This window comes from Ostrea edulis, chromosome 2 (assembly GCF_947568905.1).
Source record: "Ostrea edulis chromosome 2, xbOstEdul1.1, whole genome shotgun sequence".
NCBI lineage: Eukaryota > Metazoa > Mollusca > Bivalvia > Ostreida > Ostreidae > Ostrea > Ostrea edulis.
The window spans coordinates 75,160,085-75,187,323 of NC_079165.1; the positions used below are offsets into that span (position 1 = coordinate 75,160,085).

At 35.2% G+C, this 27,239-nt stretch overlaps 1 protein-coding gene across 2 annotated transcripts; it reads right to left on the bottom strand.

The window, feature by feature from the left end:
• LOC125678151 (glycine receptor subunit alpha-2-like) lies at nt 1-27,239 on the bottom strand. 2 transcript variants are annotated; one of them, XM_048916352.2, is made up of 9 exons: nt 26,793-27,239; nt 24,362-24,438; nt 12,748-12,812; nt 10,603-10,670; nt 8,556-8,782; nt 8,129-8,211; nt 2,742-2,885; nt 2,220-2,590; nt 1-439 (listed from the first exon to the last, which is right to left on the bottom strand). In XM_048916352.2, exons 2-9 carry the CDS (start codon nt 24,427-24,429, stop codon nt 272-274), a joined length of 1,194 nt encoding a protein of 397 aa, XP_048772309.2. In that variant the 5' UTR covers nt 24,430-24,438; nt 26,793-27,239; the 3' UTR covers nt 1-271. The 2 variants fall into 2 exon arrangements, with proteins under 2 accessions (XP_048772309.2, XP_048772310.2); XM_048916353.2 differs by having other exon boundaries at nt 2,754-2,885; nt 26,793-27,222.

A 27,239-nucleotide genomic window follows, 5' to 3' on the forward strand; every position in this document is an offset into this window, starting at 1 on the left:
AGTTACTCTATGAAAACTTTTATTAGTAGCCAATACTATATTTATAACATTCTAAGAAAAGAAGTATAATTTATGAAACAAGTAGTATATGGAGAAGACGTTAAACTGTACATAGAAGTAATATTTGCAAGTAGAAAAAACGCATAGATATCGGGGAATTTACTACAATTAATTATATATAAATTCGTATGGTATACATTATGTAATTTGGGCTCACTGTCAAGTTGCGGAACAGTAAACAGGAATGAGGAACTTTGGGAGCATCAAATTGTCAGTCATGCTTTTGTATTTCCGGGATCCAGATAGTGTAAACCAACCAATATATGATGTTGAAACACAGAAAAACTAGGGGGAAGACAATTCTAGAGAGTTTGTCCACACGCCTTGCTTCGTCTCGACATTTGTTGTCTAATTTTGGTTTTTCGTTGCTGACGTCATCCTGCAAAGATAATTTGAAAGTATAGCAGCATGACCCGACGGATCGACAGGGACTGTAAATGTTACGTCATGGACAAGAATTATAAATATTTCATTTACATAATGTGTAATCTTTAATGCAATTAGCTGTAATTGATTACCCATTTCTAACTAATCGTTAATCATGAAACAATTTAATTTAGATTTATTTTATTGCATTGTAAATAATATAACCATATGAATATAACATTCATTTTATAGATTGAAGCAATAAAAAAATTGATTAAATGGACTTTATTCAATCAACTACAGCTGAGATTTTAATGTAATCATGCTTATATTCTTATTACTTTAGAAATATGCATTTTGATCACCGAAAGTTCTGAACTGAATATTCTTTCAGGTTTCAATTTTTCCAGAAATCAAAACGGCATGGCAAATGTTTAATCATTATTTTTCATGAAATCCAAACACAAAAAAGAAATCTTTCAAATAATAAAATAGATATTACCACATATCAAATTTATATGCATTTTCCCCTAAATATGTTTGTATTGTATTAGAAATTATATCCAGTCATCTATGTTTTCTGTAAACAGTAAAAGTTTGATGATCTAATGCTACATGTATTTGATTCCATGGTGATTGTACACAGAATAGTCAATATTTCCGTTTTTACCGATAATGCATCGTTCAATTTTCAATTTCTTTATTCTCCTTACTAATAGTACAAAGTTATTGAGAAAATACATGTGAGTATTCGTACAAATATACAATATGATGTGTTCACAATATATGCATACATGTATGTGCAAACTGCAGCAATATCAACAAAGTCATTATTGAGGGGACAGAGTATGGTGGATAGCTTTTAAGAATTAACTTACTTTTCTTGACAGAAATTAATTGGGATAGCTTTTAAGAATTAACTTACTTTTCTTGACAGAAATTAATTAGAATTAAAGATAGCTTTTGATGTTACTATATTTGGTGGCGACCCCCCCCCCCCCCCCCCCCCCCCCATTTAATACATTGATTTCTAATTGTAACAAATCTACTACATTGCAACAAATTATGGTATTCATCATCCATTCCATTGCAATTGTCTTTCTACAAGTAACTCAATGCATAAACGTTGGCATCGAAGCACATCAACCGTTAACTTTGCTATTTTGTTCAATGAATTACAAACAACCAATCATTTAGTCCGAAAATAAAATCGGAACTCTACAATATTTACAAAGTAGCGTTTATTGTCTTATATATTATAAAACTACAATAGTTACAAGTGCAAATGTTGGTGCATGTCTTGTGAACATAAAATCCCATCTTTTTTGTTAAGGGTTTCTTTGTATCCTTAATAAAAGGGTTGGCGAAACTCCGGACGTTTGTCTTGTCCAGAGTTAAATGTCGCACTGTTTATATACATGTATCTTCAGGAAATTACATACACTTTGTTTACAAAAATCATTTAAAAAACAGTTGTTGCGCCCCCTTCCCCCATAAAACCTTTCAAGAATAGTAAATATGTCACCCAAAATTCGCCTATAGTTTTTTTTTTTTCCATTTCGAGAAGCAGTTACCACCATATACTGATAATTACATGTATGTAACATGGATTCTAATTGGTCCAAATTCAAGTTATTACAATGACACCAATCAAATGAGTCGTACATACGTTTTCTCCACAACTGAAGACTTCTAATAGAAATCCTCTGCGGGTATCTAATGACGAAGGGAATGTAAAATTTGCTTAGCCCTATACGGTAATTGTTCACAAAAAGTAGATATAATTTGCAAACCTTGGCATGCAGAAGTAATGGTATTTCCTTCAATGATAATCTTTTACGTTGCTGAACCCTCGTTTTCACATTGACGACAGAAAATTCAATCAAAGCAGCAAACACGAACAATAGACATGTCGCCATCCAGATATCGATAGCTTTGATGTAAGACACACGGGGTAGGGTGGCACGTGCTCCGGAACTTTGTGTTGTCATAGTTAGTACTGTCAACAAACCCAAGGAAATTCGAGCTGGAACGGCATCAATGTTCAGCCAAAATGACACCCAAGACAAGCAGACGATAAGGAAACTGGGGATGTACACTTGAATCATGTAATATCCGTAACTACGGCTCATCTCAATATCAATACCCAAACAAGTGAAAGTTACTGAAAATTCGAAATAAAATTGACAGTTATTGTATCCAATCAACAATTAAAAAGGATGTCTTCACTATTTTCACAAAGAAAGGCGTCAGAAATCATTGCAAATACAATGTGATATATATTTCTTGGAAAGTGGAGGGATAGGGATATTTACCAGACGTATTACCGTTTGAATACGTGACGTCACATGAATGATTGGTAATGTGTCCAATGCTGAACTGCGGCAACGTTAAGTTTGGTCGTCGTATGAGTGGGGTGTCATTCCACTGAAAAGTAAGTGTATCTGTACTGTAGCCATCTGTGAAAAAAAAAATTAATGAAAATTATGTCATAAATCTTCTATTATGTATACGCTTCTTGCTTTATGTTATCAAAGAAGTTAGCCCCTCAGCCACGCAAGATACATGCGCTATAATTGTGTAGGCACTAGTTCAATTATCGCATCATATACTTATTTCATTACCCATATATATTACATATTTGTTACCTTACCCTATCCAATGGGGATTTTATTTACGTTAATTCAAATTTAGAAAGAGTTTGGAAAGTACTATATTCTGTACCGGAAAGATAAAAGTATATATACAACAATTACTGTAAATCAGCACTATTGTCAATATTTATACTTGTAGCCAGGTATTTCGATTCAGTTTTGTAGTTCATGATACAAATAAGAGACACGTAGAACTATATAATTCAAGTGTTTCCTCACAGAACATTAATTATTAAAAACCTCCACAATGAATAAACCATTTCATATGAAATTTTAGTTTATTGGCCGATAATTAAAGAAATTTATATAGTATATCATTTTTGGGTTCATCTTTTATTTTGGGCAAGACATTGTAATTTATGTGCAGTTTTTAAAACTTAAATTACTATATTTTCTTTTTTGAACTACGGATTTCTATATGATGTGTATCTATAAAGTGCAAACAGGGCATCATTTCATTTTATTTTTAATCTACTAGTGTTAAACGTTTGATATCTTTATTGTTAGAAGACATGAATATGCATTTATTTAAGCATCGATTTGTGTTATGTTTTGTTAAAAATAACTTATATATTTAGTTTATGCGACAAATCAACAGTAAATTTGAAATACAAAAAGGCAAAATTCAACACACCGTTCGGTACAGAAGCTAACTTACCAGATTTAATTAGATACTAATTTCGGGCATACTACCTTTGGGGAACAAATGTGTAAAAAAAAAAAAAAAAATCTGAATATCGTTAATTTCAGGATTGGACGGAAATCCTAGAAATGGAACATTTTTTAAAAGTCTTCTCTACGCGGAGGCATATTACAGCTGCTCGCCAGGGACTTCAAAGTCACGCAGCTTTATCAGTTCGTTGCCGAATTGTGCTTTTAACAAATCGCCGAATCGCCAAAAAAAAACCCACAACAACACACAGTTGTAAAATTAAATCATAACAGGTGGGTCAGAAATTCCGGTACCAGGGCGGGCTCTGTGGATCAAAAGTGTATTCTAAAATTTACAAACATTGTCTGTTCCTGAATATATAGGCAAACTGGTGCTTTTATGACCCCTGGACCCAAATTGTACAAAGTTTAGTTACATTTACAATTGTAGCGGTCAGCCGGATTCGATCGCCGGTGGCCAGGGTGGCCAGAGAGCTCAGTTGGTAGAACATCTTCCTAGAGATTCAGGGGGCCCGGGTTCGAGTCATGGTCTGACCTGTTTCATTTTCTTCCTTCCAATTATATTTGGTGCCGTTGACCACCCCTGCAGGTGACATTCTTGCCGGGGGCAAAAGCATCGAGTTATGTCTTCGAGGACGAAGACAATTTAAGTGGGGAGGAATGTAGCGGTCAATCGGGTTTGATCGCTGATGGCTAGATACATGTTGCTCAGTTGTTATACATGAAGCACCAAAGGGGTCTCCGTGGCCGAGTGGTTAGAGCTCAAAATCACACTGCCTCTCACCTCTGTTGGCGCGGGTTCGAATCACGCTCACGCCGGTAAGTGAGAAAGTTTCCCAGTTCACTTTCGGAAGGTCGATGGTCTCTTTCCAGGTACATTGCATCTGGGTTCTCTCTTCCACCAATAAAAACTGGGCGCCACCAGATAACTGAAAAATTGTTGAGTGTGGTGGAAAACATCAATCAATGTAGCACCTGACTAGAGATTCAGGGGGCCCGGGTTCGAATCCTAATCCGGTCCGTTGCATTTTCTTTCTTCCGGTTACACGATGTGCAAAGCGTTATTTTGTAATAATAGCTTAACCGTCAGTTGAACTACACTAATTTTTATGCAACTGGGTTGTGGAATGAAAGGCGTCTAAATCTCAAAGCTATTTGTTTAAAATGCAGTACATCTGTTCTCGTTAGCACCTATCACACAGACTAAGTGCAAATTATTTATAAGCAGTACAGAGGCTTTTACTCGCAAGAATGAAGACGTGAAATTCATGGCGCCTTCGATAGATAAAATTCTTTCTTATTGAATTATAAAACCATTTCACTAAAATGGTGTTGTGACCTAATATAGCTTTAAAGAAGATGCGTTTATGAAACAGTGATGCCCCCGTATGGCATCAATTAAATTCTGGTACCCAAAGAAAGGTTTTGTCAAAGGGAATACACATGTGAAATACAAAAGCACCACCACTAATCATTCAAAATATATGGCTTAGGTACAGGTTAAACTCCAAGGTCAAGATCAGGAAGGGAAATATGTTCCAACCAAAAGAAACGTCTTGTCCCAAGGAAGGGTCATGTGAAAAATGAAAACCCTAGCACTAAGCATTCAAAAGTCATGGCTTAAATTAAAGGTTTTTCAAAGTATGTTAAAGTCGATTATTACTATATCAACCGTGAAATACTGGAATTTATTAATTGAATAAAAGTTGTTATTTTCACAATTATTTTCACACTTGCCAACAATATTTATCCGCAATACATAAGATCACTTTCATTTTACTTTATACATAATTCTTTTCTTCTTTTTTTTTCAATAGGCCCTACCCAAAAATAATTAAATTTTCATGTGGGGGATTGCTTGATCCAACTATCAAAGCGTAAAATGCGTCATGTCTTGCAAAATGTACCAGATGACGTCAAGTCATATTGGTTGACATGGATCTGTGAATGATTTACATTTTACTGTGTTGGACTTTGGCGACAATGCTGCATGCTATGGTTAGTTATGTTGTTTAAAACTTTATTAAATGCAAAAACTGTAAATTATATAGCTTTTTCTGGTACATGACGTATTTTGTGTGATGTCAGGCGTTGATTTAAACATTCCAGTACTTTCTGTTGGAGCAACTCAAAAGTCGATCTTGGGTTGAAGTAAACATTAGGCCTACGTATGTGCATATGCAGCCTACGCATATCTTCTGTTATCAAGATTCGTTGCAAACTCCACCAATGATATGCGATCAAGAACCAAGATGGTGATTTCTCGCTTAGTCGGTATGTTCTTGCGCGGTGCAAGTGATCTTTATTGACAACGTATCAGTATTTATACGGAGAAACCAAAGGAAATATAATAAATAGAAAAGTTAATGTTTTTGTTCTTGGATATAGAATTTATTTCACTCGTGAGACCGGATTTTTTTTTTTTATATTATATTTTCAGTCGTGTCGCACTCATGAAAATAAAAGAAAATACAAAAAAACAAATCCTGTATCACTCGTGAAATAATTTCTACTACCATCAACAAAACCTTGAATATCCTCTAGGCCTATATCTGGAAGTGACACATTGGTCTTATCACAAGGACTACATATGCCCTATCACCAACCATTCAAAAGTAATAAATCAGGTTAAAGTTTTTCAAAAGTATGTTAAAGGTAAAAAATGTTGGTACCAAAAAGTGTTTTGTCATATGAAATACATATGTGAAGTATGAAAGCCCTATCACCATACATCCCGTAGGGATCGGGGTTACAATAGGTCCTCAGTACCCCTTGCTTGTCGAAAGAGGCGACTAACTGGGGCGGTCCTTCGGATGAGACCACAAAAACCGAGCCGAGCGTAGGCCTTAATTTTGCAGCCCTTCACCGGCAGTGGTGACGTCTCCATATGAGTGAAATATTCTCGAGAGGGACGTTAAACAATATTCAATCAATCAACCTATCACCATTCATTTAAAGGTTATGACTAAGGTTAAAGTTTTTGTGGACAGACAAACTAATAGACAGACAGACGGTGAACAAAACATATATATATGCCCCCAAATCTCTTGATTATCAGGGCATGAAAAGTGGCATCCTATGTGTTGGGATAGGAATGGTCGAGTAATAGGTGTTACAAAAAGCATCTTTAGACACCGTACAGTGCATTATAGAATTGAATAATGATCATCCTGGACAGAATGCATGGATAGAAGGCAGTAATATAGTGTGATTTATGCTGGAAAAGTCTGAAGACTACAATTCGAATATGGTCACCATAAGGGTAGATAACAGAAGAGAATGAAACTTTGCAACTGTCAATGAATATGCGATAAAGAAAAGGGAACTACTTTTAGTCCTCTGAAAGAAAAATCTTTTAAGTTTTTCGTCTGTCACCTGGGGTATTTTCAGGCTTATCGGGGAGGTTAACGTTTTTGTAAGAGACTAATATTTTAACAGAAATTGCAATTTGGACAAATTTTAACAATCATATTACTGTTAATCCCTTTCGGGCATTAGAATGGTCATTTACTTAGGAACTTCAAATGTATCGGCCATTTGTAACAGACTGGCGAACTAAGAGACAGTCGAGATGGTTCTGTTAAAGCATATATACTACAATAAAATTGAAAATCATTTGTATAAACTAAACAGGCAAGCAAAACGAGAAGGGGGGGGGGGTAATCTGATAATCGTGAAAGATTGGATTCCTATTCCACCTCAACAGGCGTTCCATTTTCCTGAGTTTTGAAATAAATAATATAGTTTATTGTAGTTTGGTAATTGAAATAGAAATTAATCTATTAATGATAAATTACATTTTCCTTGGTCATCGCAATTTCGTCATGCTTGTCTTTGCCCTTCATTATGCTAGCTTTACTTAACCTCACCTATTTTTTTTTTTATGTCGATCGCATGTGTTCGCATCGTTGTCTGTTAAACACAAACAGCAGATGACCCTGGCAGAACCTCATGCGAAATTATTTTCGGGTCATAGTGGTAACAAACACAATGTAGATTATTATCAAAGTAACTGTGGATTAATCCTGTCATGCAGTAGATACCATGTCGTTTGTCTAGGTAGGCATGTGTGCGGTCAGAGGGGTGAAAATTATTCTGCAGCCACTCAAGAATACCGACATGCTTAAGCGAATAATCTACGAAACATGTTCTCTCATAGTACGGCCTATTTAATATTAACTGCACAAAGGAAATATCACAATCACCTGACGTTTGGACCTACACTCCTATTAACCCATTCCCTCTAGGAAAGATGACATTTAAACTATTAAATGTCTAATTCTCTTCAAAATTAAAACATAACTGCGGAAAACTGAAGCGATACGACATTTGCACATTGTGTACATAATCATAGTTACAGAACTAACGATACTTACAGCTTTCCATCTGTATGGAACATGTTTGTTGGTCTAGCGGGTATTTGTGCAGGTACATTTGGCAAGAATAGGTCCCTGTTACTCTACATATATATAAACAATAGCTGTTACTCTACATATATATAAACAATAGCTGTACATGTTTGTGTTTACATCACAGTAGTTTCATTGAGCAGTGTTTTATCATTAAAAAAAAACAACTTATACCACGTATCTAATACACCTACCTTTCACCTTATTTTTAAAAAGAAAAAATTTGGATTACGAAATATAGGTACACTGTATAAGGAACTAATGTCTAGTTTGTATTACATATGTACATGTATTATGGGAAACTTAAAACGAGATCATTTCCATTTTTTCATATTCTCTGGAATAAAACATGCAGATAGAATTTATTTCAGTCAGTACTATTTGATGTGAGTACCTAATACTGTATACGACCAGGCCATCTGGATATATATGCATCAGTTTATTTGGAACAGTCACTGCATGGATTTCCGACTTCTTCTCATTCTTTATATAAAGATCTGGGACCCATATATTGGACATGACTTTTGTATCCAACTCAACTTTAGAAAAATCGAAACGCCCCTGATATGCCAATCTGTGGTCGTACCATCGCTGGCGAATGAAGAAGCTCATCTTAAAATCCTGTAATTAATTAGTTTTATAATAACAAATATTGGATAATTTAAATGAATAAAAGAATTCAAAGTTATATCAATAAGACAATTTTGTATATTTTTGTTGGTCGAATATACGCGTGAGATTTGTGGTATAGACTGAAATGTCGCGGGTTTAAGCCCTGCTCATGTCGGGCCGTATCAAACGTAAAACAGGTAGATTTATCTTTCACAAATGCTTGATATTTCGAAGTTAGTCTTTTGGATGAGACTTTAAAATCACAGGTTCCGTGTCGCGGCAGGCACAATAAAGAACCATCATTGATACGACCCTGAGCGCTATGCAAAGGTCTTAATTTACGTTACTTCTACATGTACATGTCTCAATATGAGTAAGCAATACTCAAAGGGACGTAAAAAAAAAAAAAAAAAAAAAAAAAAAAAAAAAAAAAAAAAAACACAAGCATTGCGTTATGTTCAAAACTTAGCGTAATATTCAAAACTATGGGTTGTGTTCAAGATTATGCATAATGTTCATAAGCATTACGAAATTGACACTGCGATACAAAAGGATTTGTTTAGTCTAGATCTGTGACGAATGCTAATGATTATGAAAGGCTATCAACAGTGTTTGTACATCTGGAAAAATAACTATCGACGACGGGATGAAGCGCATATTCTCAATCATACCTATTTACATAGTAACCTGATTTTCGTAATTACATCAGCTTCCTTGTAAGGGAAGACTCAAACATGTTGAAAACAACGTATATTCATAGTATTTTAAAGGGACAGTGATCGATAAGGTGTATCAATGACGGAAGATGACCAGGAAACATTTGTAATTTGAAAATAGAATGACATATTTTATTTTTCTGTTTGAGAAGCTTTCTCTGATGAAATTCTGAATCCGATATACAGGCTGTCCAGCGGCCCTAAAAAATCCTAATCTTTTTAATATTTGCTAAAAGTCCTTTAAAAAATGTTGAATTCAAGGGAAATCCTTAAGAAGTCCTACTTTTTCATGTCAATTCATATTTGTTTTTATTTGTTATTATTATTATTTTTTTATTTCTTCTCTAGCAATTTTGAAAATGCATTTAAGCTAAATTTGACCTATGGATCCATATGTCAAGCTGTTTATTGGTTGTGACTTTGTGACAAAGATGTGACTATTAAGGTCATAGCCAATAATAGCTGGAAGATTCTCATGATAGTAATTCACTTTATGCTATATGTACATGTATTTATTTTATCTATACATATGTTTTATGACAATTGTTATCAATTAATCTAAGGTGAGAACCTCGTAAGTTGTAAGAACTTGTGTTCAAACCTTTTGTATATTATATATGCAATAAAATATGTTCAAACCAATAGAAGACACCCTTCCTGCAAGTAGAGTATTTTTGTGAGTTTTTTTTTTTGGGTGGGGGGGTCAAAATTGCGAAAGTAAGACCATTTGAATGTCTAAAAGTGCTCTAATTTAATTATGAGATTCCCAATTTGTGCCCTAAATTTTCGGAATTAAAAATTAGCCCTTAGTTTTTTCTCAAAGTGTGCTGGACAGTATGAGAATATGAAGTTGTCAATCTAGAATAGATAATAAGGGACCGATGTCGTACAGATAAGTAACTTTAAGTTGTAAACTTCTTTTAATGGATAATCAGTGCCAACGAATTCTCATCATAATCACAGAATTATGAAGACAATAAAAGATTCGTGAATATTTAACTGATTTTCGGGATATAACTTTCCATCTTTCATTAATAATTGACAGTGACTATTACGAATGAACTCAGATATATTGTTGTAAGGTCACAGCGGCCTTTGCCACATTTTACTTACCATTGTACTGTCACTGATGGAGTCCAGTCCTTGTATGTATAGCTGGATAGTGTTCAAAACAGGCTTACCTGCCAAAATTAACAACACGGATTTATTGGTATATTTTGGAATATTAATTAGAATTTGAAATAGATTAAAGCATTACCAACTCTCGTTATTCCTGGTTATCTTTTTATCAACACTAATTAACACTTATTTTTCAACACGTTGTTGATGTATTAGAAAAACGTTGGAAAATTGCATTTAACATTTCACGTTTTGCTAAAAGGAACTATGGGTCATTAAACATTTGGTTTTGAAACTAATTATGGATAAATGCATGTATTTTTCATTGTTATATTTTTTACAATTAAATGCGTATATTCTAAACTTTTGTTTAGAGATGAGTTTGTGAAACACCGAACCGATGCCCCCCCCCCACCCCCCACCCCCACCCCCACCACCACCACGGTAGTAAAGTAATTCTGGTACCAAAAGAAAGTCTTGGCACAAGGAATACACATGTGAAATATGAAAGCCATATCACAAACCATTCAAAGCTATGGCTAAGGTTAAAGTTTTTGCGATCAAATCGATGGTATTTAAGTAGTAGATTATGAATGAACATTTGTGCAATAAACATCATTAAGGCACTATTCAATAGCAGGATTCCGAATTAGAGTTTAGAAGAACCAAAGCACCCCATTTCCTGTAATAGAACCAATTATTAATGATTAAGCAATGTAGTAGAGCAATATAATTCCGATTGAATTCATGATTATTTCACAATACCACTTGAAGAAAACTATACATGATTAAGATAAAAAAAAATTGTTTCTCTGAAATGACTTTCAGACTTTTAAAACTGATATATCGCTATCTTGTAAAGAGGAAGATTGTTTTCGGAAAATATATTGTAAAGCATAAATGAGATTTCCCTCATTTTGTATTTTTGATGAAAATGTGTATAATTTTGTACCACTTCCCTTTCTGCTGCAGAGAGCGACTTTATGTAAAAAATGAAACAAGAGGCACATGGGTCACATTGCTCACCGTAGCAGTTGCACTTTGCATATAAAACGTTCAAGTCCAATTATGGACCCAATCATGGCAATGTGGACATTAGTGTCACCATGTGAATAATTCACGTTATTATCTTTCTTCATATCAACAGAGATTTTGTTATTCAGACCCACCAAACACAGCACAAACTATGTTGACAAAAATATGTGTTCCCTCCCTCAGTCTTGGGGTTCATGATGTGAAGAAAGATGAATCTAAATTAAATCTGAACTAATGATGCTTGAAAATTAATTTGACATTTCATACCTTAGTGGTTCTTGAAAAGAATTTTTTTTAAAGATTTCCCCCTAAATATTCGTATGTGACTTCACACAAAATCATGGTTATTTTGTAACCACTTTCCCTTAGAAATTGGTGTGTGGTACTTAAACTGAAGTTCCTATACCAAAGATGCTTCGCTACAAGATTGGCTGATATGGGTTTCAAGAAGTCGACAATCTAAAACGCTAACAGACGGACGATCGATGGACAAGTGATCAGAAAAACTCATTTGATTTATAAGCTAAAGTGAGTTAAAAACAAAATACATCAAATGACTAATAGTCAAAACCATGCAACAGGCAATACAGTGCTTCATTCGAATATTATTGTGCTCTTCGAATCACAGCAATTGAAGTTTGTGGGACAAAATACCCTTATATTACACGTATATTTGAATTTCAAATCTATCACATTTCACATGAAATTCACGTTTTTAAGGAATTAATCATAAATTAGTTGATTGTTTTATCAGTCTCGATTTAAAAAAGAATCGGTTCGGTGTTTCACAAGATTAAGCAATACAACAAAGATTTTTATTCACGTTTATATATTCAAATTATTTTCCAACATCGTGGTCATTTTTGTGGAATCTTCTTTGGGCATCCAACATCTGTATCTGTAGAGCCTTCAGAACATGGCGTGGAATTCTTTGATACACAACTTTCTGATTGTACACTACATTGTGTATTTTGTGGTTGAATAGTTTCTCCTGATTTTTGCCGATTTCATGCCCCGGCTCGCAGAAGTAACATTAACCAACTTTTACAATTCTTCGGGGAATCTGAATTGAATCAATGTAATTTTATGCTATTATCTTTATACCTTCATTCATTGGCGGTACCCTGGGATCGTATTTGTCATTAAGAATGACATCAAAAAAGTCATGCCTGAAAGATAAAAAAAAATCAGAATCAAATTAGTGCGAAATGCCATGTGGTAATTATCTGGAAACTCCATTAAGACTGCAATTATTTTGGTCGGGTGTCTACATGTACATAGTACACCACACAGGAGACTGGTTTAATGAAGACCATGTCATTACGGTCACGTATGAAATGTACTTTATAATTTTGCTTCTTTTGGACTCTAAGCTCTAAACAAATCTCAAGATATTGTATATACACGAATAGTGACAGTAACGTGACAAACTTTAGTTCCCAAAGAAAATTTCCCCATTACATTTCATGTCAAACCATCTTTCTCTTGTGGTCAATTTCTCCTCAATTTTGTTGAATTAAGCACCACTGAGTTTAGAAATATCAGATTCTGCTATCATATTTTTTTTTATTCTTACAATAAAATACTGCCACTTGGTAACATTTATTCACAATGTAGAAGAACGTTACATATACCTATATAAAAAAATAAGTACTCTTGTTGAAATTTCTACATGTGATCATAAAATTTTTCTAAAATAATTAGATGATATTGTAAATCTTTCTACCGTCAGTGGGTTTTTTTTTCTTTTTCTTATTTCATCAGCATTGGACTAGAAATGAGTTTAGGATAACTTCTTGAAAAAAATATTGTTTAGTATGAAATACACTGTATATGTGGAATTTGTTCTTTGGGAACTACATTTTGGCACTTTGGGAACTACATTTTGGCAAAGAAGTGTACCATTTCGGATGAAAACAGTTTTTCGGAACAAAATGAACAATTTTTTTTCTGGTGAATTTTTCTGAGGTTGACTGAATACATTTGATACGAAGTGCGTGTAATTCTATTGTCTTTTATTAAAATTCAACCTACGCTCGTCGAATTTGGTGTTAAATATAAGCTAGATTTATAAATCATAAACTTGTATTATTGACGATGTTACATGTATCGATAAAAGGCGCAGCTACATACAATGTATACATGTACATATTTATGTTTACGAGCTTCTATCACCAAACTATCTGCTCATCGTAGCTCGTTTTTGTTGTCATCTGATATCTGAACAAACGCATCAGAATGACTGAGATTGAAAATTGTCATTCTATTCTTAACAATGTAAATGACGAAAGACATCTTCAACAGAAGATTCTTGGGAAAATCAGCTAATACAATTCACATTAAAGCACCTGCAAAGCTAAATGACTCAAAGTCTGATTTCCCCCAAAAGACAAAATAACGAATGACTGATTGATTAAATATTGTTTAACGTCCCTCTTGAGAATCTTTCCCTCATATGGAGACGTTACCATTTGGCGGTGAAGGGCTGCAAAATTTAGGCCTATGCTCGGCACTTACGGCCTTTGAGCAGGGAGGGATCTTCATCGTACCACACCTGCTGTGACACGGGATCTCGGTTTTTGCAGTCTCATTCAAAGGACTGCCCCACTTAGTCGCCTCTTACGACAAGCAAGGGGTACTGAGGACCTATTCTAACCCAGATCCCCACGTGACATAAAATAACGAAAATAATGCTTAAAGCACAATAATAATGCTATTAGATTACAAATCAAAAAGCATCAAAACAAACTCAGAGCAAAAAGATAGCGAACAAATAAGGCCACAAGATATGATTCACCATATCATACGTAATATATAATCCTAGCGATTAAATAGTTCAGTCTGACTGCAAACTAGATTAATTGTTACTTACATGGGTTTTCTACCCCTAATAGCAGGTATATAATGCTTCCAGAAATTTACAAAATAGTGACTGTGCAAAACTTGCAAAATTGAGAAACCGAAGTGCGCATCAACTGGCGAGGCAACTGCAATTGATTCCAGTGCAATATTGGATGTATATTGTGAAAAGGGTTGCTAAACAAGCCTTCCACCTCTCCCTGTTTTTAAGAACATTAACTAAGTTGAGATGGCTTTACTAACATTTGTGTTTGGAGATATTTTATCTATCTTTACCTTCGATGTAAATATTTATGCGGTAATGTTTGGATATTTTAATACGACTTCAGTTATATGTCTAGGAGTTCAAGTTTTATTAACTTTGTAGGGAAAATTGAAACTAAAATTTATAGGTAAATGACATTTGATAATACCGGTATATGACTTTTTCAACTTCAAGTCTGTGTTTTGTCTTTCTGTATACTAGCTGTTCAACATCGAAAAGAGCAACCATTATGTCAGTTAAGCAGAAAGATGTGCATAAATAAATCTATCGTCACATCTATATTCCCAAGTCAAGGATTTGTGATCTTCCACATTTCTCACAAACCCTTGCTTGACAGATTATGTAGAAGTTTTTGGGCTAGATAGCTGAATGGCTTTAAAGTAATTCCACCCTCCTGTGATGTCTTTATATTTTGCAAAATCAATGATTTATTTACATTTATGGGTGATAGGAACATAAATTTTATTGGAATCTTTCCTGATAGTTATTGTAAAAAATCTTGTTAAAGATAAACTATTTTAAAAGTCTAAATTATAGATGAATAATCAATGATACGTTTTAAGATATTGAATCCAAGGGCAATAACTCTGTTTCTATTGATTTCTTTATTAAGTCTATTATGCGATATATTTCCTTTATTTTTACAGACATTTTGTATATTTTTGTAAAGATACACTTTCATGAAATTGTTATGAATGCTACTATATCATCATAACCAATTTGTATGAAATTTTTATAACGCTGTTTAAGGAAAATTGCAATTTTCTGACGGTGACAGATGATTCTATTTATGTACGTCTCTTGTCTTAAAAAGTGTGATGACATATGTATTTTATTTGATAATTTGTTAGTTTTAACTTTAATGAATGGAAATAAATACATTTTTCAAACTTGTATCAGATAAAACTGCGAGTATGGAGTTACCTTAAGAGCGATTGCATGAACCAATGAGATTCAACTTCTTCAACACAAAACATAAAATGGCTACACGCGTACGTGCTCAGACGTTGTTAAGACACATGTTGATATGAATTTACTATAATACGCAACTGAAGATGATATATGGAGTGTACTGATGATTTGTCAAGGAGACAGATTTTTTTTCAGATTATTTCACAGGTTTTTTTTTTTTTTTTTTGGTCACTTGTTGAAGTCTGTGGGATTGTGTCTAAATATTCTGATAGTTATTCTCTCACCAGAGGGCGCGTTTCACAAGCTTTACTTTCACCTCTGTCTTTGTACAACTTTTGAAAATGATTTTTAAAAAGTCCGGTTAGACTGTAGTGTCAATTAGATCACGTGAATTCCCCTTATTATTTCCCTGAACTCGGGACTATAACATGAGTGAATACACACCATATTCCATACAAAAATAAGCAAACCCACGTGTTCAAAAAGTGCAAAGAAAAATCAGTTGAGCGTTTCGCATTGTATTTTACACAAGCAAAATAAACCTGTGGGATAATGGACGAGTTGGATTAACTCAAACGCAAGTCTAGTCAGCATTGTGTCATACATAGTGTATCTAGTAAACATAATTCAGCATACATGTCAACTTCCCCGGATTTCGCGAGAGGCTCAAAGACATTTAAAAATCTCCCGGACTGACAAATTTCCCGTAGCGGAAGTTATTTTCTCTCCCGGATTTGGAATTCATCTGCTCTTTTCTAAATCTATTTTAGTTTCTCTTGTAGCCATTTTGGAATCCATTGAAAAGTAAATCTCGTTTGCTATTGCGTGAGTTAAATCGAGAGCATGAAATCGCCTTTTCCCCCCACCACGATGATTCCGTTAATTCCAAGCATGAGTTTGACAAAGATACGCTGTACATAGTAGCGCTTGACTAACTACCGTTTGTTTATCTTTGTGGTCGGATAATGAGATCGTGATTTGAAACTCAGCTTTAAGTTATACTTACAGTACTTTCTTTCGTTTTTATGGAATTTATTGTACAGAGGGGCGTGGCAGTCGAGTCGCACAGCGACGAGTGTCTCATGCCCCTCTGTACAATAAAATTCATTCAAACAAAAGAAAGCACTGTAAATGTCTTGTGTCATGAATATGCATAACATCGCTGCAAAAATTGCACGCGATGTGACGTCATAAGTCTGGGGTTGATAAAAGATTCGACATGGAGATCGGTGACACTGACTTTTTAGAGTTTCAAAAATAATTTGGATGACTTTATCTCGAATATTCACATAGTATTGATGGATTATTTTAAAAAAAGAAGCTCGGATGAGGGATTGGGCATAATAAGTACATGTATGTCGCAGACTTTAGCTATATATAACATGTGGTTTTTGCAGTCGATAATCATTACCTTTGTAATACAGAATCTATCGATGTGTGAGTGGCGATATGAGAGTCCCCCCTCACCATATTTATAAGGCATTATTACATGGCATATATAGATGATAAGGTTAAAAACATTCAAACCCTGCACAGAACATATTGACATCAGAAATAATGCCATTAAAAGTCCAGATTTGGCACCCAAAGTGGCTAAATATGTTTGCTAATACGTCCCCTCTTTTTTCTGGAAATCCTGGATCCGACACTGCTTGTGTTAATTGAACACATCAATTATGCTTAATTTATATATATATTGTATTTCTTATATTTTATTATTGATTAATGTTACAAAATTGCTGTTTTCTAGCAATGTTCTTAGTTTAGAAGTTATAATACGGTTTCGTGGAAGTTATTGTACAGCTCGCCCCTGGAAGTTATTGTACGCTGGATTTCTGCCAAAGGTTTTCTGTCTGATTTAAAGCATAACTAAGATTAAAGGAAAAAGCATCGTGGCACAATAAAATAAATACATGTATATTCAGCTACAAATATTAAGAAAGATTCAAATAGACTAGATCAGACCTTTCAATATTACTGACTCTAAAAAAAAAAATCGAATAGTTAAAGATGTTGTTTATATAAACCAACAGAAATGGTTTTGTCAGAGACAAAGGAAGGTGTTACTTCGTTGATCAACATCAGTAACACCATTGCAAATTTTGTTTAAATGTAATAAATGTCAAGCATTTTTGCTATTCTATTGATTGTACAATATGTATAAAACACCATAAAATATTGCGAAATGGTTTTGCGCGAAATAGTCTTCATAAACAAGACAAACCTACGTGTCCAGAAAGTGCAGGCGATCTACAGTTAAACGAGCGCACTAGTTGCATGTAATATCATTTGCAAGGTTTTACTAAAACCCTTAACCTTTTAGTTTCCGATTGTCTACTTTATGTTATTCATTTCCCACACAAAACAGTCATTTTATTTGTTTTTACTGGCGAGTCTGCCACATTGCATGTAGTGCACGTTTTTATCCATCTTTTCTATTGTTTATATAATTCGATTAAATTGTCAGGCAATGCTGGGCCTATTTTCTAGGCCTTGACAGTGGTATCAGTGAAATTGTTGGTGATATATGTCTGATAGTTTTTCCGAGTACGCATCATTTATCAGAATCAGTTAGATCACATACTCGTTGTGCAAACATTAATTTTGATTGGTTAAAAGTCAAGGGCCATTTGAGGTCAATATTACATTGTATGCTTAATTCCAGGTGCATATGGCGACATTATTGACCGCGTTTTATGAAACGCAACCTGTCAATGGCGTCCGTTAAAACGTACAAAGATAGAAAGCTGTTGTCACATATATGCATTGTAAGATATGTTGAATTAAGTCAGTGGCTCAAATAGAGTGTTTGTTGGTGAGAAGAACTATTGAACATAACCAAGTTACACCACTGAGTTGAACAAGCAATATCTTTTAATATGCATGTATGTCCCATAAAACTGTTCACAGAGACGCTTTTCCTGTCTCAGCTACCGGTATTTCAGAGCTCACAAATATTAAATAACGTTCAAAGAGTTTAGGTACATTTTTGTACGTCTATTCACAAACAAAACGATTGGTTGGATTAAATGCGAATATTGAATACATTAATTGGCCGGATGTTAAGGAATAAAATACAATTACATGGTTCTTACATGAACGCATTGTAAACCAAATTGTCACACTCTTCGTAAAATAACTCAACAGGGTAATGTTGATAAATGTTATACTCTTCGCAATGCAATTTCATTTACGTTTATCAAGCGTTAAAATTTCCAGTATCATTTTTAGTTCTTTATGTAAAAACAAGCATGTCATTTTAATCAAATGTTAATCACCAGTGAACAAAATAAAGAAAGTATGTTTCGAAGCATATACTCTCTGTATTAGAAGAAATGATGACTGGTTCATTGTTTTTGTCATCTTTATGAATCATGCCTCTGCGAACATAATTTTGTTCAAATAAATACCCCCACGGTATATTGACCTGTTGATGAGATTGTTTCATTACAGTTCCGTTTGTATGGTGTCAGAGTGAAGGAACGACTACTGCAGAACGATATTATGAAAACACGTCAAGAGAACACAAATGCGTAAACAGACGGCCAACATAACGAAAACATTATGGTCTTCTGCCAAACGTCTCGATTGTTTGAATGCGAAATCTAGAAATGACCTCAAGGAACATCGTGCGTTTACAGGTAGTTCAACACTATATACAACGAAACCCCATGAACATGCACGACAAATGTACATGTTAAGTCGATATAAATCCAAGTAATGATATTTTTACACGCTGAGATTATTAGTCATGAATAATATTTCTTTCAATCAGAAATTCTATTCAAACACGAACCATAAACTTCTTATTCAGAGATTATATAAGGATGAGCATGTATGTATAGGTACCATCATTCTTATACTCGTGAGCGCGAAAACATTTTCAAGCATGGTGTTAATATCTGTCTCAACAAATGAAAAACACAATCCTTTGATGTTTATGAAGACAGGGTGTAATGTACAGTAACAGGGCTTCATAAGTTTGGAGCACTAAGTGAAATCAGTAGTATGAAATCCTAACTTTTGTATGGGGATCTTACTACAGCGTTCTTTGAATTGTAAACCAGGATACATACTACAATCAGAGTTCAAGGTATAAAGGCTATTTCAGGACGGATTTACGAATTTCAAAAACTTTTATTCAAGATACGAAAGAAGAAATTGGATGTGTTTGCATAGGCGGATCCAGGAATTTGTGAAGGGGGGGGGGGGGGGGTCTAGCACTTGATATTCTAGCTACTTTTCACAATTTCCCCCCTTACCCCATTTACACCCTTTGCTTGTGTGCATAACATCTTAGGGGGAAATCTTGAGACGTTTTTTCGTACATGAAAACGCTTTGTGTGTATTTACTACTTGTTCCCCCAGTTCTAGTCATTGCTATCGCTATACTCAGATCTGCTTTTAAATAATTAAAAAAGCTGATTTAACGGTTACTTCCAATAGGCCAGGGGTCTGAGGACCGCCTAGGCCCCCAGAAGCTTTGGGGTAAATGGTGCAACATCCTGCATTCTGAACATTTCCTGGCACTTCTTTTTCACTTTTAAATTGTCTGTTTCTTAAACAAACTTTGTTACATATACTTTTAAGAATTCTTAAGTGATACTTGTATCTGACGAAAATATCGTCATTATATATCGGTCTTACTTATCGTAGAATTTAATGATATACCTGTTTTGATAAATTTGAATGATGCAATTAGATGTAAGTATCCACCTTTCATATCATTTTGACTCAAAGTCTCGCTAAAATTGAATAACTTAATTTTTTGGTCCACAAAAAGGTGGTGGTGGGGGTGTGTCCTGACCCCCCTTTGGATCCGCCCTTGGTTTGGGTAGGTTAGTTTGGGTTCCAACATATACATTAGGTAACAATAATACATAATAGGCTAAAAATGAAAACAATAACAACAAAACAACCGCATATTCGAATTTTCACTGGTTGGTCTCATCAAGAAGACATTTTTACACCTAGTTGGACCGCCGGAACTAACATGTATGTAATCTTTTTATATATATAAAAAAAACTCGTTTTTTACGCGTCGGTATTAGAGTATAAGTAACAAGCGAATGGGTAGTCCCAGTGTCAAGACATGTACGACAGTTGTAGATGAGACTTAATTACAGAAGTAGAAAGAGATATATGCTTGGTTGTTTTACGTCTCGTTGAGAAACGTTTATCACTCATATTCAGATGTCACCAGCTGTCGGTAAAGTACCACATTTAGCACTCAGGGCTTAGTTTCATAAAACTTTCCTAAGATATATCTTAAGATATGTCGTAAGATGTTCTTAAGTTCTAACTTACGAATTTCCTACGAATATCCACAACTGTTTCACGAAACGTTCATAAGAAATCTCTTTTCCTAAGATATATCTTAAATATGTGTATATCAAAACAGGTGATCAGTGTTTTCAGATTTTGCATTAACAGTTTAAATACCGGTAGTGAATAAATGGCTTGTGTAAATTAATCATTAAAAATGATAATTGATAGAAAACCTTATTAGATACACACTACAAGCAATTAAGTTTGACATTGGTACATAGTTTCAGAGAGAGGGAGGTTGGGGGGGGGGGGGGGGTGTCACCTGTTTCAGCCCGATACATGTAGAAATTCAACACATTTCAATTCCAATAATTGACGGTCTGTCATGTTTCAATGATTTTATTGTTCAACTCACAATCCAATTCAACGAATAAATCGAGCCACACAACCCATGCCGTGCTCGAAATGTTAACATGTCGCAGTCAAAAAGAAATCCTAATATCTCAACGGCAGAAATATAAATCTTAACTGAGGAGGTAGAAAAAAGAAAAGAAGTATTATACAGTGTTATATCCAAACAGTACTCCAGCGTGACAAATTCAGCTAAAAAAAGACAACGGGAAGAAATTACAGCAAAGGTAAACGCAGTTAATACCTCCCAAGAAAGGACAGTTGATGAGCTAAAAAAGAAATGGAGCTGCTTAACGAGGGATACGAAAAGGGAGATGGTGTTGAATAGACGAGAACAGCGAAAACTGGTGGTGGCCCCCTGCCCAGAGAAGTAGAAATCACTCCAATAGAGGACAAAATCCAAGCTATAATTGGAAACACGTGCGTTTCTGGGATTTCGGGTGGGGTTGATACTTTCGATAAGGAACCTTCAAGTTCCACTAAGCCCTCTGCATCTCCTCCAGGCATCATGACATAGTTAGGGCTCATGTTTGAAAGTAAAGAAGAAACAGCTCTAACTATTCTGGAAACGTTGGACTTACTGATGCCATGGAGATCAGCAGTCTCCAATTGGAAATTCCCCGTTGCATAAAACCTGAGGGCAGCCATGACTTTTAACGATGTTGGCAATGATTGGGACCTACGAGTGTGTCTTTTCAAATCGTTTTCCATCATTTGGCATAAGTCGATGATCAAATGAAGTGGTAGTTTAAATTTTGAAACAATCTCCATGTCGTTCATATAATTTAAAGGATTGTTTCGATCTCTGAACTGCCTTTCTCGTCTAAGTTGACGACGACACAGCCAAAAAAAAAAAAGGCCGGCGCCATATTTAGTTTGAACTTAAGACACCTACTTACCTGTAGTAAAGTTGCGAAAGAACTTATGAAAATCCTAAGATACGACACTTTGTGAAACGGATAAGGAATGAACTTAGGAAAAATTTATGTCTTAAGTTAGATCTTAGTCGTAAGTTAGTTTTGTGAAACTGGCCCCAGGGCTGTAGCAATGAGGGTTCTTGTCAACGCACGCCGCTACACGGGACCTCCGTTTTTAAGATCATATCCGAAAGACTCGTGATTGTCACTTCTAAATGTTGAGCAAACACGATATGATTACATGTACGTCTTAGGTTTGACCGAGCGTGAGAGGAAATCACGAACCCCCGGTTACGAAGCGAATGCTCTTCAACTGAGAGGCGTGTCTTATAGTGATACATCAAACTTACAGGAAACCTACAGAGAAACAGTGTTACATGTCTCACAGTGCGCATGTAACAGTGGTACATGTAACTAACAGGAGACTTGTTTTACATTGGTATCTGTAATTAACAGACAGAAATATCTCACATTTGTTCATGTAACTTGCAGATGAAAACGTGCCTCCCAGTGGTATATGTACAGTGAATTCAGGTATGTCTAAGAGTGGTACATGAATGGTGAAGATAACGAATAGTGATCAATCTCATAACTCCTATAAGCAATACAAAGTAGATAGCTGGGTAAACACCAACCCCGAGACACACTAGAGGTGGGATCAGGTGCCTAGAAGGAGTTCTATATCAAAGGTGAAGATAACGAACTGTGATCAAACTCATAACTCCTAAAATCAATACAAAATAGATAGTTGGGAAAACACGGACCCCTGGACACACCAGAGGTGGGGTCAGGTGCGTAGGAGGAGTAAGCATCCCCTGCCGACCGGTCACACCCGCCGTGAGCCCTATATCCTGATCATGTAAACGGAATTATCCGTAGTCAAAATTAGTGTGCTAAGAACGCCCTAACAATCAGTATGAAACAAGTCAGACAGCATTTGACTCAATGATAGGTTGTACATGTAACTTACAGAAAGAGACACGTTTTACATACTTGTAGGTATAAATAACTTACGGAAGGACACTTGTCTCACAGCACTGGTACATGTCACTTAAAGAGACGCGTATTACAGTGATACATGTCACTAACAGAGACGGGTTTTACAGTGATACATGTAACTTACAGAGACGCGTTTTACAGTGATACATGTCACTAACAGAGACGGGTTTTACAGTGATACATGTAACTAACAGAGACGGGTTTTACAGTGATACATGTAACTAACAGAGACGCGTTTTACAGTGATACATGTAACTAACAGACACGTTTTACAGTGATACATGTCACTAACAGAGACGCGTTTTACAGTGATACATGTCACTAACAGACACGTTTTACAGTGATACATGTCACTAACAGAGACGCGTATTACAGTGATACATGTCACTAACAGACACGTTTTACAGTGATACATGTCACTAACAGAGACACGTTTTACAGTGATACATGTCACTAACAGAGACGCGTTTTACAGTGATACATGTCACTAACAGAGACGCGTTTTACAGTGATACATGTCACTAACAGACACGTTTTACAGTGATACATGTCACTAACAGAGACGCGTATTACAGTGATACATGTCACTAACAGAGACGCGTTTTACAGTGATACATGTCACTAACAGAGACGCGTTTTACAGTGATACATGTAACTAACAGAGATGCGTTTTACAGTGATACATGTCACTAACAGAGACACGTTTTACAGTGATACAGGTAACTAACAGAGACGTGTTTTACAGTGATACTTGTCACTAACAGAGACGCGTATTACAGTGATACATGTAACTAACAGAGACGCGTTTTACAGTTATACATGTAACTAACAGAGACGCGTTTTACAGTGGTAGATGTCACTAACAGAGACGCGTTTTACAGTGATACATGTCACTTACAGAGACGCGTTTTTCAGTGATACAGGTAACTAACAGAGATGTGTTTTACAATGATACATGTAACTAACAGAGACGCGTTTTACAGTGATACATGTCACTTACAGAGACGCGTTTTACAGTGGTACATGTCACTTACAGAGACGCGTTGTACAGTGATACATGTCACTTACAAAGTGAGATGTGACTTACCTTTGGCTGATGTTACTGGATCCCACCACCTGAAGTAAACAGACAAGTAATAAGATCCGACCGTCCATGGATATGATCTGGAAAGGAAAAACAATTAACCAACAGCAGCAGTTCTTTACACCTCAATTCTACTCAATGAAACTAATTAACATGTCCTCGTGGAAACATTTTGATAGATACTGATTGCATTATATGAGGTAGGGTTGCAGAGATAGAATATTGATCGCAGATCATCGAGCAATAAATACAATAAAAAATTAATTTATTGTATCAGTCAGTATGTAAATTTTCCCGAACGTAAAATCAAACAGGGTCAAAGCAAGTTGTTGAACGTTGTTTTGGGGGTTAATTGTGAACATTTGTACATGAATGGAACCCGCTCTGGAATCTCAAATGTATTGGTATTTGATTAAATTTGGAGTTACGCAAAATTGTCATACTTCTATCATGATTTTATATCTTTGCGAATGGATTGATGATTTCAACATTATAAAATTCTTGAATAACATTGTAAACGTTACTGTACTCGCTGAAACATTGAACCTGGCCATTTCTATGATTGTTATTTTATCATCATTGTTGTGAAAACAAAACAAAAAGGAATAAATATTTCTAAGTGCACATTTACACGTCTGGTTTTAATGAAAGAGTTGGGTTGTGCTCCTTTTCATAAAAAAAAAATCTTAGAGCTCAGACGACCAAAAAACAAAAAAACCCACACACATCACTGTGGCTTAGTGGTTAGAGCGTTCGCTCTGTAGCCGGAAGGCCGTGGGTGCGAGTCCAGTTCGATCGTCCCATAATCGCCTCAAACCTACGGCATATATCGTAATAGGTAGTGGTTGCTCCTTCACCAAACACTCGGCATTTAGAAGTGAAATATCACTGGTTCTGTGTTGCACCAGGTGTTGACAGAATAAAAAAACACTTCATATTCACGGCTCTTAGCGGCATGCATAGATTTAACTAAATCTGTGTCAATTCACTAACAACTGTTGACGTCTCAATTTGAATGAAAAATTCTTGAAGAGACACAGAAACAAATAAACAAAGGGAAAAAACTTTTTTCCTGTATGTTGGGTGTTGAATAAGAATGCAGGTTTTATATTGTTGAAAATATTGTGCATACAGAAATATATTCCAGCTAAGAAAGTTATTCATGTAGAGGAAGTACTATTTCCACGTTTTCATTATTTGAAAGTTTTTGCCCTTTTTGTATTTGCTTTGTTTTGTTGTTTGTAGTGTGAAAGTTTGAATTCACATTGAATAGAACTGAATCTAGATAAATTGTTACGAATAAAGTTAAGTCTAACAGGTTATTGATGTAGTTTACACTGCCTAACCACTAATTAAGCAGTGGATTCTGTGTCCAAAGTGCTTTAATGTACGATATCCAGATCAAGCTGGGGATATCGATTCTGTAAACATTTAAAAGTTCTTTTCAAGATAAGATAAATGAAAACCCTCTTGATAATTTAGCTATCCCTTGTGCATTCTCATTGCGGACTTATCCGTCGGCCATTCACAGGAATGCTAGGTAATATCTACTTAATGCTTTTAGTTACTTAGAAATACCCACTGTCGGCATTATTTCTTTTATTTCTACCATTTTTTCTATTGCTTTTTTCTACCTTGTAACCAGTAAAGCAGATAAATGATAAAAATAACAACATTGAAATTCATTTAAAATCCAATGGCATACATGTGTCTGTGAGTTTGTATGATCTGAAATACAAATAATGCAATCGTTGGTTTCTAGGGGGAAAATTGTTTGCGAAAAACAAGGTTTACTATAATTACTTTCACAGGGAGGTGGGAAATTCTTATAATCGATAAAGTAAACAAACCACCAAAACGCCTGCAAAAATCTAGAATGATACAAGTAATAAAAAGTAAATACACAAAACTTCCTTCAATAAAGTTTTAGTTATTCATTTGTGATTCTTCTTTCAGCGTCACCCCTGAATTAACAGTGGTCAGATACAACAAAGGCTACGATCTTCAAACCAAACAAGGAATGACACCGAACAGTTTTCTCTACTTTTGTTAAAAACTAGCATAAATATTTATGAAATGTCTTGGTCGTGTATTTGGATAATGCATTTACACTGTTATACGTATCCTAGTAAGAGCAAGATAACTTGACATACGTTTTCTAAACTTAGGCCGTACGAGTATACATGTACAAGATGCATGCACGATACAGGGTCGCTATTTTGTCCGACAATACAATATTGCACGTAAGGACCACTTTAATTTTGACCTTCCTAGATGTATCATTCTTTAAGTGAAAATACTTGATTTATCATAAGAAAAAATAGAGTGAAAATGTTGCAATAGCATTGTTTGAAATAGGAATAAAAACGACGTATAAACCACTGCTGCACGTGTACGTTTTACAATACAATACTATGAATTAAGATTCACATACCTGAAGATGACGGTGTATATCCCTGGTTGAGCTTATAATTGATAGAATGCTGTGTATGATGCAGTAACGGTGAATAAAGTCATGCACCTTTGCAAAGTAATTCTTTCCTCTTGTGTGCCATCTGACAAATGATTTCTGCGGGTGCGTTATATCTAAACAGACCAGCACCGAAGTAAATACATTTCATCCCAAAACAATGTATCGCTATATCATGCTACTGAGTTTCACTTCATTTATAATGCAGTACATTCTACACTTTGAAACGTGCCAAACTCTATCAATCCGCACCGCCAAACATTTTTCGCCAATGGTATAACTGCAGGTGTTTATAATAACAAGAATCAAAATCGTCGAGTTTCTTTTTTGCAAGGTCTGACCCTGAATGAACTTCTCATTATATCAGCTGTTCCCGGCATTCGTCGCCACACTAACCTTCATCCAGCTTTG